This window comes from Punica granatum, chromosome 4, assembly GCF_007655135.1.
Source record: "Punica granatum isolate Tunisia-2019 chromosome 4, ASM765513v2, whole genome shotgun sequence".
NCBI lineage: Eukaryota > Viridiplantae > Streptophyta > Magnoliopsida > Myrtales > Lythraceae > Punica > Punica granatum.
Window position 1 is genome coordinate 17,813,445 of NC_045130.1, and position 15,031 is coordinate 17,828,475.

Below are 15,031 nucleotides of genomic sequence, written 5' to 3' on the forward strand. Positions count from 1 at the left end.
GACCTTACTATCTTCAACACTCTCATGATTCTCTATGTAATGTGAAAATAGATGGGACAACCCATATAATTAGAGTAAAGAATTGAATAGACATGGTGTGGTTTTCTGTGTTAAAAATGGTTTGCGTTCAAATTTAGTTGGGGGAGAAAAACGGAAATCTAATTTCTAGGTTTAGTCTAAAGCCAAATCATGAGAAATTTGAGCATTTCTATTCTGATAATTATCAATGATTGGAGAGAATGAAGATTAATTGCGTGAATTACAATACCATTCAGGAGGAGAACATGAAATAGTCATGGCCAGAAACAAGACTTCAACTTGATTCGAGAGTGCTTTCACTAATTGAAAAGTACAGAAGCAAAATTATTGCGAAATAACTATTGATTTTCCGGGTGAGTAAAAGTATACGGGATAAATAATTTAAAACCATTGAAATCAAAATAAATGATTGAAATCAAAACATTAAAATAAGCAAAAACATTATTTATAATATCTATTTGACTTGTTAGAGAAAATTACATTGGTGGCTACAAAATTTTACCTTAACCAATTTTCATTTCTTAAAATCTTACTAAATATTAATTATGCTTACAAAATAGAAATTCCCATTGCAGTCTAAGACATGTAATGTGTATTTTTCGGAGTGCGACCGGACGTTTGATAAGTACTTTTCTACTCTCTCTTTTTTTTTTTGTAAAATTAGATTTTATATATTAGCAAAGATTGAATTTCGACTATCTAAAGTAATTTTTTTGTACAGAATTAAAGCCAGAGAAAGAAGGAAAAATTGACCTTATTGAATAAGAAGATAAAACGTTATGGCCTCTTTAAGGAAGACCCATTTTGGTACGTCTCCAAGCTGCAAATGAATGAAAATAATATCTGAAGAAGAACGGTGAACGACAAAATATCACGACACAAAGGAGAGGAGAGCGAGCACAGAAGCTGTTTTCCTCTCTCTCTCCCCGCGAACCCTAGAGATTCGATTTCGCCGACTCTGTTACCTTCTTCCTCTACTCCCTGTCGCTACCCTCGCGTATCAGACCGCCGCCGGAGGCCGCCGTCCCGAGCAGCTCGTGCAGTCTCTCTGGATCTCTCTTCATTCATTCCCCGATTCAGTAGCCATAGCTTCGCGCGGTGAGTGGATATGATGTACAGCCGGGGAGGCGGTTCTTCGAGGCCGGAAATGGTGGATCGGCGGAGGATCATCAACGATGCGCTCGACAAGCAGCTGGAGAAGTCCTCACCTTCCACTTCCAGGGCTAAAGACAAGGACAGGGACCGAATCTCTGTGCCATCTACTTCCACTGGCAAATCTCAGCCCGATCACCGAGATTCTAGGGCCTCTTCTCTCTCCAAGAACAAAGCTTCAGATGGTCAGTTCGTTTGCCCCCTTGCTCCGTTTTCATGCAGTAGTGGCTTTTCATGGATTGTGGCTGTTCATGGCCCTGAGCTTGTTAGATTTATGCATTTGCATCTTCTGCTTTGAAATTCAACGCCGACGCTCAGCAGTTGGGCTGGACACGACAGGAATAGTTATCTACATGCGTGTATTAGCGCTACTAGGAACACTAAAAAGCTTGTCTTGTAGGTTACTGTTTACCACTTAGATGGTGTAATTTCGAGGGATTGCATGACTTGATTTTGAGTTCTTCTGGAGCTTGACACGTTCGCTTTGTCTTTGAGATTTTTCTTATTTGAAAGCATCGCATTAAACATCTTGAGTGAGATCAATAATGGCGGTGCAAAATGCAATGTACTTGGTTGCTCCCTCTTTCGGGAGATGATTAATTTAATCCTAGGTTCAGTGAATTGCTTGCCTTGGCCCTTTTTTATTGCAAAGTTGGGAGTTCTACTATGAGATGCTTTACTGGTACACTGGCTGTCGGATTTTCATTTTCAAATTATGGTTCTGCTTGTCTTCTTCGGTTCATGAATTTCTTGTCTCTACAACTTCGTGATATCGGACACAGGCAATTGGACACCAACAATGCTTGTGCATAATTTAATATAAATTTAGTTGTGGTTGGAAAATATGCTCCTTGGAGTGTTCAGCCATTCTAGATTGGTCTTGATAGCTAAATGCAAATTTAGTTGGGAAGTAAGGAGGACAAAATGAAAAATGAGGAATTCACCCTTGTATACTGTATTGATTGTTTTCTTTAATCATCTCTGTTTACTGAATGCCATCCTGATATATCAAATGCAGATGAAGCTGAATCGGATAGTGAATTTTCAGATGTCAGTGGTTCGGATGCAGATGACACGTCGTGGATCTCATGGTTTTGCAATTTGAGAGGGAATGAGTTCTTCTGTGAAGTAGATGATGAATACATTCAAGATGATTTCAATCTTTGTGGATTGAGTGCTCAAGTTCCATATTATGATTATGCACTTGATTTGATTCTTGACGTTGAATCTTCTCATGGTAAGTGTATATATCCATTTTGTTGACATGCATGCTATGGGTTCAAACCTAGTTTTCGTGAGAAGCTTACTTAAGATAATTTCTTTGTGATCATTTAACTCTTGGTAATAGAATGTTGAAATTAGCTCCTTGTGGAGGAGAGGATGCCAATCGTCATATTTACTCGTTCAATTTGTGCTGGTGAATTTGTGATGGTTTAGCTGAGGTTTTGGTGGTGTTCCTTTTTAGGTCTTTTAAAAGATAATTAAAAAAGATTTCGCTTTCTAAGTAGTTAATTACTGGTTGCTCGGAACATATGGGACTGAGAATATGTTGAAATTCTGCCAAGAATATGCTTTGGTCTGCTTGCATGAAGTGCTTGGCCTGGATGGAACAGTTTTCTTTCAAAAGCTGAATATAAGTGCATCCACAATCAAACATTTATTTGGTTAAACTTGTCAAAAGGTTCTCAGATAGAAGATTCATCTAACTAAAAATAGGTCTTTCTCTTGAAATAATCTTGTGTCCAAGCATCCTGACTTAGATGAGGTGCCTTCTTCCTTGGTCCCGTGTTCCTTAAATAATTCAGGTTAAATTATTTGTGATAGGTTAAGTGGTCATGGTCCCATGACATTTTGTATTTCCATTACTTGCATTCTCTGCAGGTGTTTGTGTTGGCGTTCTTTTACCAGCAAACCTTTATTTCTGAGTTCTGGCATCTGAAAAAGTGTTTTCAATTGACAGGAAGGTTCTTTCTAGGAGCAGGAATTGAAAAGAAAACCTGATAAGTGGACAGATATAATTAATGATTGAATTGAGCTATTAGCATTCTTAAAAAAAAAAAATGCACTCCTGGTTTTGGTTGTGCTGCTTGTAGTATTTTCAACGTGCTTTATGCTTCATCATGCACAGGTGATATGTTCACTGAAGAACAGAATGAATTGGTTGAATCAGCCGCGGAGATGCTCTACGGTCTAATTCATGTTAGATACATATTGACAAGCAAGGGAATGGCTACAATGGTAAGAGATCTAAATTCAGAGTTGTCTTCCATGGGCTAACTTTCTCTATAGATCTGCTTGCTTTGGTCATTGATGATGCTTTTATTGTGCTGTGCAGTTGGAGAAGTACAAAAAGTACGAGTTCGGCAGATGCCCTAGAGTTTATTGCTGTGCCCAACCTTGCCTTCCAGTTGGTCAATCCGACATTCCCCGCTCTAGTACAGTAAAGATTTATTGTCCTAAATGTGAGGACATATATTACCCCAGGTCCAAGTACCAAGGCAGTATCCTTCATAAAATTTAAATCCCCATTGCTTATAGCTTCGCACAACTGACATTTTATGCATCTTTTCATCTCAACTGAATTGTCTTGGTGGATTATAATGTAGATTTACCAAATTGTGAAGTTGCAGGTGTTAGGAAATATGATCATTTCCTTAAGACAGTAAACTTGAACTGCTTGTGATTTTTATTTTATGTCTGTACTCTTGTCTCTAAAATTCCTTGACTCAAGAAGATCTTGATGGGGCTTACTTTGGAACTACATTCCCGCACTTGTTCCTGATGACATATGGGCACTTAAAACCTCAAAAGACAGTGCAGACCTACGCTCCCAGAGTCTTTGGTTTCAAGATTCACAAGCCTTGACACAACTGGACCAGTGAAGTTGCAATGTATCTGGGGATAATATCACTTCAGCCCACACGTTGCGTGAGTCGTTCAAACCCATCCACTCATCTCGCTGCGTTCTTTCCACTGGCTTCGATTGGAACAACGGCGGGTCTAACAGGCAAAGTCAAAGTGTTCCGCATCCAAATATTCTGGAGCAAGGATATGTCTGTAAGTGTAACATTCGGGGGAATAGAGTTCCCACACAAGATAGTTCATATATTTGCTCTTTTGAAAAGTTTATCACCCCTCCTTTTGGCTTTTTATCTTTTTGGAGGTTGTTTGTTATGATCTAAATTGTAGTCATCAATATAATTGTTCTTATGCGTTTGTTACGTGTGAATACACTGTCCAGCCTAAGCCGTTGGAACCTTTGTGGTCATTTTCCAGTCGATGTGTACATCCGATCATGGCTCCGGTAATACACATGGGAGCTGTTTTTGTTCTTTGCTCATCTTTTAGTTCTTTGCTCCTGTACTAAACATGTGATAATGTTTTAAAGTTGTCTTGGCCATGGAAAACTCAAGCTTTGATGGATCTCTTTCAAATTCCGCCATGGAAATCTCGAGTTTTGATGGATTGCTTTCAAATTCCGGACTCTATATGAGAAAGAATGTACCAATGTTGACTTACCGAACAAACTTGAGGCCTGTTTTAGTTCCTGCGCTGTGCATGTTTCAAGTCCATTTCTGTTATTCTATTACTCTCTTGTCCTAGATTCACCACTTGTCCTGCAATGATGGCCCGAACCTGGTGTAGTATAGCTCTAAGTCTGCAACCTTTGCTCGTGAATCGCAATGATGGCCCGAACCTGATGTGGTTTAGCTCTAAGTCTGCAATCTTTGCTCGTGAATCACGACTCCCTGCCTGCAGCTGGGTAGTTTGGGGCTGCTCTGCATTAGTTCTTAACTCACTCATTTTCTCGACCCCAAACTTTTCTACTCGGTTGGATTTAGCGTTCTATAAACTGCAGACAGCCTAATGAATTTTTCCTTATGTCATTTAATAGAGATAAGAGAGCTGATCGGATAATGCGACATATGAACCGATGGGACGACTTGAATCAAATTTAGTCCCTCTGGGCTTTTGAAGGGATAGGAGAAGGGAAGAAAACAAAAATGGTCACTCCTTTGAGGAACATGGCTTGTTCATTCACTTGCTCATTCACTTGCAGGTTAGCCAGAAGCGACTAAGAGGGGGGGCTGGGGAAGGCTGGCGACTACATGAGGGGGAAGCTGTCTACGAAGCTTTGCCCCCTTGCTTCATAGAGATTGTTATAAACTGACTAAATGGCTAGATTCTCTCGGAACGCTAGCTAAAGTTAATGAAGAGCAGTGATTGGGAATAACTATATATTATTGTGGTTCGTCAATATTTCCATTGTCAAGCTAAATCGGCAGGGACACGACAAGGAACGGACAAAAAGAACTTGCTAGGTGGTTTCTTGATACATATATGTACATGGAAAGTTTTAACAAATCCGGCGAGGCGATATTCTCTAGTGTCGAAAGGAGCTTAAATCATCTTCTTCTGCTGTCTGTTGCGCACTAAAACCACCTCATTAAGCCATATAAAGAATCTATAAGCGAGAAAGGGACTGCCTCATCGTGTATTCTTTCGAGACTCTATCGATATAAAATATGTCTCCTTCCGTACCGATCTAATTACTCGATCAACCAAAATTTTACCTTCCTTTGCTAGGTACAGAATCATACCATTAATATTTTTAACATAATACGCATATCTCGGGTTATATACGATTAAAAAAAAACCTCAATTTCCAATAGTAATATCATTTGATGGACATTTTTTGAATTAGTCTTCTCGCGACGTCAGCTTCACCCACTCCGGCTCCAAAGCATACGATTTGACCTTTTTTTTTCCTTAACTCAGCAAATCGTAAAATGTTCAAAAAAAGATTATATGGGCAAAAAAATATATTATATACTGTAAAGAAAAAATACAACGTGATAATATAGATACATTCACAAAAATCTTTTCAATTATTATATATTTGTTTTCAACCTCTTAAAATTAAACTCTATATGGACCCAACCGGTATTGGAAAGCTAAAGCAAATGCAATCCATATATAGGTGTTACTATATGAAAGAGAGAGAGCATACGATTTGACTTGTTTAAATCGTCATTTTCTCCTTGGCATTTTTTTTTTCCATACAAAGGTTGCTGACTATATAGATACGCATGTGTCATGAGGTCCAGGTTGCATTAATTGTAGGCGATGAATCGATTAATTATTGGCTTTAAGATGATGATGATGGGCCTAGAAAGATATTTTCTATGGACGTCCTATTCATGTACATACTAATAATAATAAGATGGTATTATCGAGTTTGAATCTTATTACATCGAGATTAATTCTTTTGGATGTATTCGGCCAGATATAATTAGAAAGGGAATTCGGTTCAAGTGTATCCATCCTCGACCTTAGAATCAAGAAATTAAATATATATATATATATATATGATTCAATTCTCGTCACTATAATTTTTCATAGTCTTTTTTTACCTTCCGTTTCTCAATCTCTCTCTTATTATGTCCATGAATCAATGTGGTAGCTAAAGAAAAAAGATAATTACTTTTCATGGACTCATAAGAACATATTTATCATAATCATCCTTATCCGACACAAAATAAATTAAGGAACGAGAAAAAAGAAAGACCCAAAAGATCCCCCCTCACGTTGCTGTAATTAGAATTGCAGCACCATATCGCGTGGAATGATTCGGGTTCAAATTTATTTGAAACCAAACTTTAGGAGATTTATCTTATGAATCTTTTAGGTCAAGCATGGATGGATATTCTTTATATTTAACTTGCCACGGAGATAGATCGGTTGCCATACTCGCACCATGACCCGAATTTTACCTGCTGATGGAATGAAGAAGGGGGGAGAAGAAAGTGCAGGACCTACCGACCTGCCCGAGTTAGAGAAATGAGAAGAATGTATTATGATTTTGCTAAGACAGCAGAGTAATGTTCTTTATAAGACCAGATGAAAGCCTTTCTTTTCTTTTATCATTATTATGGAGTGAAATTCTATCAAGACAAAGAATAGTCGCGACACATTTCATATTTAATAAGTTCGAGTGTTTAGCACTTCGTCTAAAGTAGTACTATTTGTAATATCAACAATGCACAATAGTATTTAATATTTTCATTGAAATACTATATAATTGAATTGAAAGCACCAAATATATTACCGTGATCCCTTGTGCTATTAGACAATATTTGATGCTATGTTATTTTTCTTTGGCCATTCCTTGGTATGATTTTATTTTATTTTATTTTATTTTTTGCTTAGGATATTATTTTATCTAAAATTGAATGAAATGATATGCGACCGTATAATTTATAGAGATGCAAGTTTCAAAAGATTCCGCATCTTGCTTTCCGCCTTTCAATTACACATTTTCCTTTTTTTCCAAACAATTCCTTTTTATTTTCTAGATATAATTATAAATTAGGCATGTATGTAAATTATATACATGTCCCTCAACTTTCAGAAAATTACAACACTCTCCCATGTTGAACGTACAAGGCTTGCATATGTATTAGGAGAGGTTTTCGTAGGTTAACCGAATGTACATGTATCCTCTAGCGTGACTTGTGACATAAACAAACATAATAATAATAATAATAATTCCAAAGAACAAAAAAAATCTTCACAACATTTTAAAAAATAATTGCACGCAAATTTCTTCACTTTCAATGGGAAGCACCGTTTTTTTTACTAGAATTAGTCATTCTAATCGGGGTTAGTAGTAATTACTGAGTACCAATTTTTGACATGCCATGAGGGTTTATAAGTACGTTCAAGTTCGAAAAGTCGGAAGTTTATGGGAAAACGTACAAAATATCGATTATTCTTTGTTACTAGCTAGTAATTAAACATCTCACCAGTTAGGCATGGGCCAGTTAATGATCACCTGTAATTAATTCTTCGAAGATATATTCGATAAATTCGTATGGTTACCAATTTTGTTTCAAAATCTTGATATTTCCTTTCCCATAGAATATATAATAGACGTTGGCTTGGCATACATTTTCAAGTATTGAAGTGAATTATAAGTCGGAATCTTCCTCATTGAATTATATGTTCGCTTAATTATATAGTCTTTTTTTAATATTCCCCTAATTTCATCATTTCCTGGATCCGTTTTCATCACTGAGTCAAATCAATTCAAGAGACACGATTCATAGCAAGGTAGATTGCGATTAATATGGGCAATTGGTTTTCCACGCTATATTTGAAATCGTTCAACACTGCATACTGCATGTGTAGAGTCTAATTAAGGGAAAGACCTAACTCTTTTCGAATTCATATTCGATCAAACACTACATGAGCTTACGATTACTCCCATTCACAAGAATATGGCATGCCATGAGAAGAGCTTACGAATAAACGCGAGGAAAACCATCAATCGTCTCGAAAGATATGCCTAAGAACCCCGAATGCAACTAATCATATCAAATATTATAGAGATTATAATCGGTACGCGAGTTTTGAAAACTTATGGGGAATGATTTCCATGAAAATAAAACGAGTAATTGCGATTATCCAATACCGTGCATGATATGAGTGATAAATTCCACGGTTGGGCATCGAGTGTCAAAACATGTGGACCGGCAAACTTTCTCAGGTCAGGAGCAACACGGGCTCCCCTCAACTCAACGCGTGCATGAAAGACGGAGGATTATCATCATCATTTAACGGGAATTAAATTTGCCTTAAAAAGTTAAAATAAGCAAGGAAAAAAAAAAGAGAGAGGAAAAAAAAATGGTGCAAAAGCGAAAAACGAAGACTCCGGGGGACAATTACTATTAGTGGGACCGGCGTTGTCGTCCAATCACAGCCCGGTCTGATGACGTCAGTGTCCGCCATTTTTCTTTATTATTATTATTTTTAATTAATTTTTTTTCATCATTTTCTTTTTTTCCCTTCTTTTCTTCTTCCTCGTCATTTCTCTCATCTCATATCACACATAAAAAAAAAAAAAACAGAGAGAGAGAGAGAGAGAGAGAGAGAGAGAGAGAGAGAGACTGTGTGTGCTTCTCTGATTTCAAAGTCGATCTCTCCGCAATCAGTCACCATTAACCTCGACGCGAACAAGCACCGCCCTTTCTTTCCCTCCTCTACCTCGGCTTGCTCCTCTCTTATCTTCATCCCTTCCCCCTATATACCCTCTTCTCCTCTCCCTTTCCTCCCACTTTCTATTTACAGTCCTCCTTCACCTCCCCCGACATAGCCGATTTGATTGATTTAGGAGCACACGCGCCCATCAGACAGGGAAGCTGATTCATTCGTTGTCCCGAAAAGGGGAAGAGCAACGATACCCCCCCACATCGTCAATTCGGATCGAATTTTGAGGAAGGTCCCACCCCAGAACCGCAATTCGGCAGCAGAAGCAAATGTGGGTCGATCATGATCCCGAGAACAAGTCGAAGAAGAATGATGCCCATGCCCCAACAGCAGCAGTAGCCTGAGATTTGATCAATTCCCAATTCGTTCGAGAAATTTCAATTCTGTCTTTTTTTTTTTTTTTTTCCTTCGTGGGGATTTTGTTTATGTAAATGCATCAGAAGAAATCAGAGGTACAGATCGGAAAAGAAAGCAGCGGCGTCTCTTCCGATTTCAACCCCATCCCCTCCTCCTACCCCACCAAGCAATTCAACCTCCACCACCACCACCACCACCAACACGCCACGCCGCCGCCTCCCCCGTCCCCTCAGCACCACCAGAACCTCATCCCGACCCTTAACTCCCCGCCCTCCTCCATCCACCACCACCTCCACGACCACTACGCCATTCATGTGCAGAATGACCCGATTGCCCCTCCGTCCACTCCTTACAAGCGGCCCCTTCTGACCCAGACGCCCTCTTCCCTCGCCAAGTCGCCCACCCTCTACCGCCTCCACCACTCACCGCCCGATCGCAAGCCCCATAAGGCCCCTTTCCTGCCGCTCTCGGTCGTGGTCGCCGCGAAATCGTCGGCCTTCCGCCTTGTCCGTCGGCTCAAGCACATCCGTCGCCTCCGGGCCCACCTCCGCCTCATCCTCCTCCTCTCCCTCCCCTTCTTCTACTTCCTCGTCTCCCACCCCAGCCACTCCTTCCTCCTTGATTTCCTCTCTGCCTTCGCCTTCTCCGCCGCCCTCCTCTTCTCCCTCAACCTCGCCCTCCCTCGGCTCCCCTCCATCCGGCTGTTCTTTGCCCGCTCATTCCCCATCAAGCTCAGTGCCTCCAATTCGATCCCCGGGCAGCCTCTCCCGGTGTTCTGGTCGATTGGTTCCCGCCCGAAACTCGAGAAGAGGGTGAATTCGGGGTGCTGGGTCCAGGTGTACAGCAACGGTGACGTGTACGAGGGCGAGTTTCATAAGGGCAAGTGTTCAGGAAGCGGCGTCTACTACTATTACATGAGCGGGAGGTATGAGGGCGATTGGGTAGACGGCAAGTATGATGGATATGGAGTGGAGACTTGGGCTAGAGGGAGTCGGTATCGGGGCCAGTACCGTCAGGGTCTTAGGCATGGCTATGGAGTTTACAGGTTTTATACAGGGGATGTTTATGCAGGGGAGTGGTCTAATGGGCAGAGCCATGGGTGTGGTGTTCACACTTGTGAGGATGGGAGCAGATATGTTGGGGAGTTCAAGTGGGGCGTTAAGCATGGGCTTGGCCACTACCATTTCAGGTAATTTCAGCAAAGGAAGATTATGTTGATGCATATCTTTATCTAATGGGAGTTTAGTTGATATTGCTGTTTTGCCTAGGTATGATGTATGTCAAGATGTTATGTTAGCCCAAGATAGATTATTTGATTGTTGATTCTGAGGTTTCTCTTGGCTGTGGTGCCATGTCGCTGTTTTGTTGTTTATACGTTATCAGGAACTGGAACTGGATCAATCAACTGTAATTTTTCATTTGGGTATTGTGCGATTAAATTGGACAGAGATATATTAAGATTTCTTGGGGAAGTGTTGTTTCGAGGTTAGGGATGAATATCGATACAGCCGATGCTCTTTTTGCTTGTATTGCTATCATATTCATGATCTGAATGCATATTAGACCATCTGTTTAGCGAGGTGAAAGCAAATGAGGCATAACTGTTGGTTCTTCTACTCCAAAGTTTGAACTAGCACAAATTTGTCTGTGATAATTATGATGACGTTATTTTGAAGATAGTACACACTCGAGGGCTATTTCATTTTTCTGGGTTGCAGCTTTCATATTTCTTTGACTTTCTCTCCTCGTCGGGCATTGCCTTGCTTGTTCTCATGTCATATTTAAGTAGATAGAGCATTGTAGTGCTAAGTCGTTTCATTGTGCTTATTCAGAGTTCACTATTTAGAGTGGTGGCTAAAATCTTAGCAAAGATTCATTATCTATTATTGGTCATCGTATAAGAAGTATTGTGCAATCTCTTAGCATTTGAAATATGGAACTTAGAACAATATAATGATCTTGCCTGGATTCTTTCCTTCCCACTGCAAATTGACTGACTGCAGATTGAGCGTCATGGGTGATACTTGGAAGTTGGAAGTTTGAAAACAGTCTTTAAACAGTCTTGTACAGGCATGTCACTGGATCAATAAATCAATTTTTTTAATCCGATGGGTTTGGACATCCAAGAAATCTGCTTTGATGCTTTTGGTTCGATGATTTTAGGTTGTGGGTCATCAGGAAAAATTCTCCTAAGCAAAGTTGCTGGATATGAATTATCCTTGTTTGGTGGAAATTATGAGATAAAGATATATTCTTTATATCATGTTAGCCTGGTGATTGCTTTCCGAGCTTTGTAACACGAGCTTGTGACCCAATTGAGCGCAACGAAGTGGGCTGACGTGGACTTGTATCCGTTGGGTGCTTGATGGAGTCTTTACTGTGCAAGCCCATTCCAAGCTTGGTGTACTGGATTGCTTTTCAAGAAGATGTAATTATGCATTCGGGAAATAGTGAAAAAGTTTTCAACTGGTCATCAGATCTTCATGTCACACTATGCTGAAGACAGGATGTCGTGGACAATTATTGTGTCAATGTTAGCTGATTCATTATTTAGATCATACTTGTTATTTATACACTGCCGCCCAAAAGTTTCTGGCCAACATTGGGAAAGATGGGGTTCTTGAATTTTGTATTATTGGAGAAAATTTGGTATTAGATCTCTGATAGTTCAATCTCAGTCTTTCCAAACCTGACCTTAGTGAAACCAACCTACTATTACATATTTGCTGAGAGCTATAATGGTAGTTTCATTTGATTGCATCATATGATATTATATGCAATACTTTGTCTTGAATATTCTGGAAAAATTTTGTGAATGCTTGATGATTTTCTAATTGATAAGTCATCTCTATTACTAATATCCTCAGATTATTATCTAATATCAAGCTGGATTGATATGCTTACTGATTTTTTCGCTCCACAGGAATGGAGACAGATATGCAGGAGAATATTTTGCAGACAAAATGCATGGGTTTGGAGTATATAGCTTTGCAAATGGGCATCGGTATGAGGGAGCTTGGCATGAGGGAAGAAGACAGGGCCTTGGGATGTACACATTTAGGAATGGAGAAACACAATCAGGTCACTGGCAGAATGGGATTCTTGATGTTCCAAGCACGCAGAGCACCACTGCTCCTGTATCTCCTGTCGCTGTTTATCATTCTAAAGTTCTGAACGTAGTACAGGTAATTCATTAAAAAAAATAAAAAATTGGTCTTTTAGGGATATCTGATCATCGTTTTGATTCCATGATTTCAATATATTTACATGGTTTTAGGTTTTACTTTTTCTTTTTGTCCTTGAAAAGAAATTAAACATCTACTCTGTTGGACTGACCTTGACCAGATGCTCTGTTATCCCACATCCTGTGACGTGTTCCGTGTAGTGGAACGCATTTATTTTATCCTTATGTTTCTCATTCTTGAAAGAGAAAAATAAAGTGGAAATCTCAGTTTCCCGAGAATCAGACAGGCCTGTAGGGAGTTAATAAACCTTTCAGCTCTCTGTTATATAGAACAATCAGAATATTAAAGTGCAAATATGAGACATTTTTTTTTTTTGGGTTTCCTTTTACAAGAAGAGTTGAAAGTTATCCACGTTATCCAGAAATGGAATGGAGCCTTGGTCCTTTTGTTTGCAGAAAGTTGCCTTGATTTATGCTTTTATATGTGAAACATATATGATTTTCCCTTTTTTTCAAGATTTTCAGAAAGCAAAGAAAGACATCTCTACTGATTAATGAAGAGGCCATTTTGTAAAGTGCAAACTGACAATTGATTCTAATGTTGACTTTTTAAGATATATATATATATATATGTATTCATATTTTAACACTTAATAATTAATCAACTGTACTCTTTTGTGCTTCCTTCCTTGTGGCTTTGTCTGAGGCAGAGTCGGGACTTGTGTAGTTGTTGTTGTCGTTTTCTTTTTTTAATCAATGGAGAGTACTAGATGAAAGTAATAGTTTCCTGACGAACTTGAAATTTTATCTTGATGATAATCAGGAAGCAAGGCGAGCAGCAGAGAGAGCCTATGATGTGGCGAAAGTGGACGAGAGGGTGAACCGGGCAGTCACTGCAGCAAATAGATCTGCCAATGCTGCTAGGGTTGCAGCAGTGAAGGCTGTTCAGAAGCAAATGCAGTACAAAAGTAATGGTGACAACATTCCTATTCCAATCGTCTAATTCATTGCAGATGGACACTCCTTATGATTCACTTTTTCATGAGATACCAGGAGGCATTCCTCGTATGCTCGAATCAGATCAGGTCAGTGGCCGTGGTGGAGTTCTCCCTTCTTTCCACGATGCAGGATAAGTTGGCTGAGGAAATTGCCCGAAGAGGAGCACAGAGAAAATATGGTCGGGTAGGCCTTTCCTTTGGTTTTGCCCACTGTCTTTGTATTGGGAGAAGGGGGAGCAAGAGATGATCTTTTGTCTTACTGTTCTTGCGGTTAGTATGGTAATAAAAGATGAGCTAGTTGTGGTGTATGTGCTCACTCAGCCTGTAATGTTTGCTGCCAAAGTGAATCTGCGACTGCTCGGCCTGCCCTTTCAATTAAAAGTCGAGGAATGCAGTGAAACTGCTCAAAACTTAAATGCATCCTTAAGGAATTGTGGTCCAGTGGCGGTGCAAACATCACCGTTTCGCTAGAGGTTTTCTCGGGGTTCCTTAGGCGCTTAGGCAGTTTCAAGCTGGGCTTTGTACCATGGGATAGCAGATAGTCTGACTGGTGCAGCTGGATGGTTCAGTAGTCGTACCGTCAAACTTCTCCTAGCCTACACAAAGGGTGAGGTCGAGGTTTGTCGTTGTCATCCTTGAGGCAACTCTTCATCTACAAAGTCATCTTAATATTTACTATAAATTTATCTTATTAGACCATCACAAGGAAATAAAGCCTCGAATGAGAAACCATGCCATCGATCAATTCCCAACATGAGACTAAAAACTTTTGAAGATTTGTATGCTGCTGTTCATTCAGGAGAAGTAATAAATAAATAAATAATGGAGATTGCGTGCTACCGAGTGCCTCAAATTGTTGGATGAAATGTTTCCAGCGAGGAGGAGGCCGCATCAAAGATAGAAGATGATGAGAAGCGGAAGAAAGAATCTATAAATACATTATATATATATGAAGAATATATATACATACCAGTTTTCGATCCCGTGCTATACACGGGTTATTCTATATAACCAATTAGATTGAAATTTTTAAGATAATATTAAATAGATAACTCATTGAAAATTCATATATTTCAAATTAAATAAATCATTTAAGAAAAAAATTAAATAAAAAAAGACCCTATCTAATGAGAAAATTAGTATAGTTGTAGATGAAACTATGATAATATTATTAAGAGATTATTCGAATATTCTCTGATTCAGATATTATCTTATCAAAATATGATCTGATATTTAGCTCTATGTGGGAAGT

General features: G+C 39.3%; 2 protein-coding genes across 3 annotated transcripts; both read left to right on the plus strand.

The window, feature by feature from the left end:
- The first annotated feature begins 882 nt into the window (after positions 1–882).
- On the plus strand, positions 883–4,598 carry LOC116204884 (casein kinase II subunit beta-1-like). Its single transcript, XM_031537237.1, has 5 exons — positions 883–1,376; positions 2,210–2,428; positions 3,320–3,429; positions 3,527–3,692; positions 3,926–4,598. Exons 1-5 carry the CDS (start codon positions 1,148–1,150, stop codon positions 4,054–4,056), a joined length of 855 nt encoding a protein of 284 aa, XP_031393097.1. The 5' UTR covers positions 883–1,147; the 3' UTR covers positions 4,057–4,598.
- Positions 4,599–9,080: 4,482 nt separating this feature from the next.
- On the plus strand, positions 9,081–14,478 carry LOC116203946. Of its 2 annotated transcripts, XM_031535936.1 has the most exons (4): positions 9,081–10,786; positions 12,521–12,782; positions 13,605–13,749; positions 13,835–14,478. In XM_031535936.1, exons 1-4 carry the CDS (start codon positions 9,672–9,674, stop codon positions 13,912–13,914), a joined length of 1,602 nt encoding a protein of 533 aa, XP_031391796.1. In that variant the 5' UTR covers positions 9,081–9,671; the 3' UTR covers positions 13,915–14,478. The 2 variants fall into 2 exon arrangements, with proteins under 2 accessions (XP_031391796.1, XP_031391797.1); XM_031535937.1 differs by having other exon boundaries at positions 13,605–14,199.
- The last annotated feature ends 553 nt before the right edge of the window (positions 14,479–15,031 follow it).